A 5,963-nucleotide genomic window follows, 5' to 3' on the forward strand; every position below is an offset into this window, starting at 1 on the left:
TGAAGCCAGGGATGCTTCTAGATGTCCCCCAGTGCACAAAGAACTAACCCACCCCAAATGTCGGTGGTGTCAAGGGCGAGGGTTTCTTCCCTCCACAGATGTGTGAAGGTGCTTTAAACCCAGCCTGTGGGCAGCGGTCAGGATCACGTTCCCCGCAGCCCTTTCTCTGTTCTTCATCTATATTCGTGGCCGCCTTTTATTTGTGTGTTTAATTGTGGTAACATACATGAAATATAAAACTTAACCACATTAACCATTTTTAAGTGTACAGTTCAGTAATATTGAGCATAGGCATGTTGTTATGCACTCCGTGTCCAGGATTTCTTCACCTTTGCAAAACTAACACTGTCCCCATTAAACAGCAATGCCCCCCTCCCCCAGCCCCTGGCACCCACCTTCCACTTTCTGTTTCTGTGAATTTGACTAATTCACATAAGTGAAATCCTACAATATTTGTCTTTTCGTAACTGGCTTATTTCACTTGGCATAATGTCTTCAGGGTTCATTCATGTTGCAGCGTGTGTCAGAATTTCCCTCCTTTTCCAGGCTGAATAACATTCCATTGTACTGACAGACCGTATTTTGTTTATCCATTCTTCCGTTTGATGGGCACGTGGGTTGTTTCTTTTAGCTACTGCAAATAACGCTGCTGTGAACACGAGTGTACAAATATTTCTTTGAGACCCTGCTTTCAATTCCCAGAAGTAGAGTTGCTATAGCATATGACAGTCCTATTATTAATTTTTTGAGGAACCACCGTACTGTCTTCGACGGTGGCTGTACCATTTTACATTCCCACCAACAGTGACAGGGTTCCAGTTTCTCCACATCCTCGCCAACACTTACTCTTTTCTTTTTTTAATAGTCGCCATCTTAATGGCTGTGAGGTGGTGTTTCGTTGTGGTTTTGATTTGCATTTCCCTAACGATTAATGATGTTGAGCGTTTTTTCATGTGCTAGTGGCCATTCGTTTACCATCTGAGGAGAAATGTCTGTTCAGGTCCTTTGCTCGTTTGAATCACGTTTGGATTTTTCATTGCTGAGTCACAGCAGGTCTTTATCCCGGAGTGGGTCGCTCCTTCATTCTCCGGTATGTGCGCTCGGCTCCTCTCCCTCACTCCCCCACACCAGATGTGCTCGTGGGGGGCGCCCTCACGCTTGCTGCGAGGTGCTGGCAGCACAAGGTACTCGTGCTCTGAGAGCAGCCACGGCCTGGTAGGATGGCGCCACGTGAGGGAAGCAGTGCACCAGCCTCCTGAGCGGAGCACACTTAACCTGCAGAAGAAGTGGAGGTTTGCAGGGAGCCGGGGTGGAACGGGCACTCCAGACACCGGGCCCAGCGACATAGAACTGGGGCTCGCGTGCGTACTCGAGGAGTGTAAACGTGTGTGGAGGTGCCCCGGTGTACGGACTGGTAGGCAGGAGCCAGGACACCGGGCCTTCGATGTCACAGTAGGCGTTTCAGTTTGATCTTGTGGATGCTGGGTCTGCTGACTGGGAGTAATTGCCAAGTTCGCCTTTAGGAACAATCACCGACAGCAGTGGCATTGGGCCAGACCAGAGACAGGGACACTGGAAGGTGAGAACGCCAGTAGCAGCAGCTGGAGGAGGTGTCTCCAGGGGGTGTTCAGAGGTTGAAAGGACGGTGGTGCTGAAGCACGAGCCGGCACTGGCAGCTCTGGAAAGGAGGCCGGCGGGACTGGGCTGTGTGGGGCGAGCGAGAGCCCGTGGGAGAGCAGCAGCGCGGCCGCCCCGCCCGTGGGAAGGTCCAGGGGAGGGACGCTGCGTTTGTTTGCTGCGTGCTCACCCACCCATGGACGGCTGTGTGCTGCGCCCTCCTCCCCTTCCTGTCGTGGACTCCTGCTGTTCTCACGCACTCGTTCCCACACATGAACTTGAGAAAGAAATTGTCAAGTGCCCAAGTAGCCTATCTAGACTGTGGTTGGGATTTCGTTACCCTCATGGATTAATTTAGGCTTCTGTTTCTTCACACATAAGAATTTTATCATCCAGGAACATATGTTTCCCTGAATTTAAGTCCTTTTGCCAAGTTTTGTACTTAAAAAAAAAATCTATACCTTTCTTAAGTTCATCTTAGGTTATGGTTTGTTGCTGTTATGAATAGAATTATTTTTACAACTGTAGTTGGTTATTTCAAAAACCCGAGAAGAGTTTTGAGAAGGCAGTGTGTGGGCAGTCCTCAGCTCGTCATGCGTCGGACGGGGCTGAAGCTCCCCTACAGAGAGGCCCCTGGACTGGCACCTGCTGTCCACTGTCACATGGCCCTCAGTCAGAAACCCTCTTGACGCCTCCCTGCCTTGCCCTGTCGCCTTTACCACTCCCAGCTTGAATGCTCCAAACCTGCACTTTATTCACACTCTGCTCCTTGTCCTTCTAGCTTCTCCCTTGTGTTTGTTCCTTTGACCCTGGGCATCTGCGTTTCTGTTCTGCCTCTTAGATTCTGAGCTTCTTGAAGTCAGGGACTAGGTCTCGTCTCTCCTGCTGCCGATGCTTCTGGTTCCCAGCAGGTTGCTTTGTACGTGCCAGAGGCTATTTGATTGTCTCTCTAGAGAACAGTGACACTATAATAGTTTTGTATAAAAGGCTTTTAAAAAGGTGCAGGTTATTTCTAGAATATTTTCCCAGCATAGGATTCTTTTTTCTTCCCCCAAAGTAAGTACCTCACTCACTCTACCCCAGTTTCGGTCCCATTCGGTGAGGCTGGTGCCCTCTCACATTCCTTATTGCTTTAGGAAACAGTGTCCTCTGAGCTTCCCTGGGGAGCGTAGGGTTCTTGTGTCAGAAGGTATGTCTGTCTTATGGCGTGGGCTACATCTGTCCTAATTGCTGTATTCACTGAGCCTTCTTGGATCACTTCGTGAATGTATCTCCTTCCCTGTTGCCCTGTAGGTTTTTGGGTTTTTTAAATTGCTTTTTGTCTTTGATAAGTGTAAGAAGTTATCTCATCATTTTCATTTGTCAGAGCTAGACATTTTTAGTGTTCTATGCCCAGTTCCGGACTAGAGGCTGAGGCGGGTAGACAGGTGAAGATGCATGGCTTCTACGCGAGGGACTTTTGGTGTGACTGGCCAAGGTCCAGGCGGGCTGAGGTGTGAGGGTGGTATGGACCCTCAAAACGTCCCTTTCCACCCCCCAGGGCTGGGGTCTGCTGGGTCCCCGGAATGAGCTATTTGATGCAGCCAAATACCGTGTGCTAGCCGACCGCTTTGGCTCTCCGGCTGACAGCTGGTGGCGCCCAGAACCCACCATGCCACCCACTTCCTGGCGGCAGCTGAATCCCGAGGGCATCCGGCCAGGGGGACCTGGGGGCCTCTCCCGCTCCTTGGGCCGAGAGGAAGAGGAAGATGAGGAGGAAGAACTAGAAGAGGGGACCATCGATGTCACTGAATTCCTGTCCATGACCCAGCAGGACTCCCACACTCCACTCAGGTACAGCTAGAGATGGGGATGCAGGGGAAGCTGGCTGCACCTTGACGTGGAAATGGGGGTGTGTTCCCCAGGAGCCTTCTCAGACGAGGGGGCCCTTGTCCCACCTCTCCACCTATGTGCCCTATTATCCACTGGTCTGCCTGCCCGCTCCTAGGGGAGAGCCAGCCGCGGTCTCGTACTGTGTGGCTGGGCTTTGGCACAACAGCGGCATGGCTCTTCCCTCAGGCCACACTTGGGTCCCCGAGGCCCAGCAAGCACTCTGCGTGCCCCTCGCCCTCTTATGTGTTTGGGGAACTGCGGGCGCATCAGCCACGACGCGTGTCTGTGAGGGTCACAGGCCAAGCAGAAACGCCCAGTCTGCTGTCCTTTTCGTGCCTCTTGGCTGCCTGCTGCAGCATCCCAGTGTCCTGCCCCTGGGGTCTCCGAGCCTGGGGTGAAATTGGCCCGGAAGGAAAGCGAGCTTTTTCACCTAAACTTTTGGTCCTCCCAGGGGGGGTTCCCTTGAAATGACAGATGATGACAGTGCTATTAGGGCTCTGACCCAGTTTCCGCTTCCCAAGAACCTTCTGGCCAAGGTGATTCAGATAGCAACATCGTCTTCCACAGCTAAGGTGAGTTGAGTCTCCTAGGAGTGCATGTGGGTGGGGAGCTGGCTTGGTCGTGTCTGGTTTGCTCTAAGACCAGGTAGGAGGGAAACCACAGGTGTGTGGGAGGGCCAAGGCCGCCTGTCTGCCTAGCCCACTCCGAGGCTGGGGATCCTTGGAGGGCGAGGAGGGTGGGACAGCGGGGACAGAATGGAAGCCAGAGCACAGGCACATGGGGAGTGGGCTGCGGACCGCGGAGTGGGAGGCCCGTGTCTGTCTTGCTGAGGTGTGAGTTTCACCTTGGCCATCAGGCTAACGGGCTTTGGGCAACAGCTTCTCTCCAGGTCCAACGCCTTCTTCCCCAGGATGTGCCTGGTGTTTAGCACATGCTGACAGCTCCAGCCCACAGGTGCTACCACACCTCTTTGCCTCGAAGGTGCTGCACAGTGGTGCTTCTCGTGTGGCTGGTGTTTGGCACCTGCTGAGCTGGGGGTTAAGTCCATCTCTTGGTTCCTCGGCGGTCAGAGAATGCCACAGACATCTTCATTCCCTGCCTTTTTATAACCACCTCTCGCCTTTCCTGTAGAACCTCATGCAGTTCCATACTGTGGGCACCAAGACCAAGCTGTCCACCCTGACCCTGCTCTGGCCCTGTCCCATGACCTTTGTTGCCAAAGGGCGCCGCAAAGCAGAGGCTGAGAACAAGGCGGCGGCCTTGGCCTGCAAGAAACTGAAGGTGAGTCCAGGAGGGTCCCTGGCATGACGTGGCAGGTTTCTCGGAGCTCCCTCCTACCCTTGCAGATTGGTCCACTTTTCCAGGAAGTGAAACCCACCATACCAAGCCTCTGGCTGGGCACAAAAGTATACTTGTCAGGCTGTGTGGCTGCTGCTTCCAGGACCTGCCCACAGTCCCTCTAGAAGTGCTCTGCTTGTGAGCTCAGCCTTTTCAGCCTTGTTGGCAGAACCTAGGCGAAGCTGGCAGGAAACATGTTCATCATTCTGGATGGTGTAAAGCTGGAGAAATGGTACCTATGTCGAGTGGCAGGCTTGATGTCTAGAAAAGTCTTTCAGAACCCGGCTTGTGTGGCCAAAACAAATAATAAGACATTTATCTGGGGTGAAGTTTGAAGAAGCGATGAGCAGGTTGTGTGGCCTGCAGCCAGCAGTTCCCTGGAAGAGGCTTTGGAGGCCAGCAGATGGCCCAGCGGTGGGAGTTAGCATTGTGTTCGGACTGCCTGAGAAGCTAGTGACTTGAAACCGTGTTGGTAGAGTTTTCATTTGCAGAACGAGAGAGGAACGAGGCCCTGTTTTACTCTCAATGGTCATGCGTGGCTCTGGGCACTGCATTTTAGATACAGCTGATGCTGAGAGGTAATGAGAGCCTGGAGAATAGACGAGGGCTGGGGACAGGGAAGTGGTCACAGAAGATGGAATGGATGTGTTACCTGTGGCTCAAGAACATAACTAGGGATCATTGGGAGAACTTGGAGAAGCTCTGAGTTTAGCTTGGTAGACGCAGGCACTGGTGGCCAGAGGCTTCGCAGCTGCTGGAGTCCTGTCTTGGGAGGAGCGGCCCCCACCTGGCAGCGGCGTTCAGAGCAGCAGGCTGGCTGGCTGCTGGGCAGAGGGTGCTGGTAACCTCTTGTCCTGGGAAGGGCGGAAGCCTCTCCTATGGCAAGGTGGCTGTGTTGGCACCTCCCGTGGTCTAGGGACTGGATCCTTGACCTTGAGGTCTACCCAGAGGCCAGAGGAAGGGGGTTGGTCCCCCCAGGGGTGAACTGCTTAAAGAAGGGAGTGTTGGATCGGAACTTCAGAGGGAGAGCAGAATCCTGACATGACAGGTGATGGGGACACAAGACTAGGAAAAAATGACTGGTTTTATGCTCTTGCCTGAGGTTTTATCTCTGGTGAGGTGGCTTTGGGCATGTA

The 5,963-nt window shown here is 53.1% G+C and overlaps 1 protein-coding gene across 11 annotated transcripts in view; it reads left to right on the plus strand.

The window, feature by feature from the left end:
- Positions 1-5,963, plus strand: part of DHX30 (DExH-box helicase 30) — a 28,586-nt gene that overhangs the window by 17,591 nt on the left and 5,032 nt on the right. For all 11 annotated transcript variants that reach the window (XM_025048907.1, XM_025048913.1, XM_025048910.1 and 8 more), the window contains 3 exons: positions 3,158-3,450; positions 3,941-4,061; positions 4,621-4,770. In XM_025048907.1, the coding sequence (XP_024904675.1) occupies positions 3,158-3,450; positions 3,941-4,061; positions 4,621-4,770 (564 nt within the window). The remainder of the gene's footprint in view (positions 1-3,157; positions 3,451-3,940; positions 4,062-4,620; positions 4,771-5,963) is intronic.

The sequence above is a fragment of the Pteropus alecto genome, unplaced genomic scaffold (genome assembly GCF_000325575.1).
Source record: "Pteropus alecto unplaced genomic scaffold, ASM32557v1 scaffold156, whole genome shotgun sequence".
Lineage (NCBI taxonomy): Eukaryota > Metazoa > Chordata > Mammalia > Chiroptera > Pteropodidae > Pteropus > Pteropus alecto.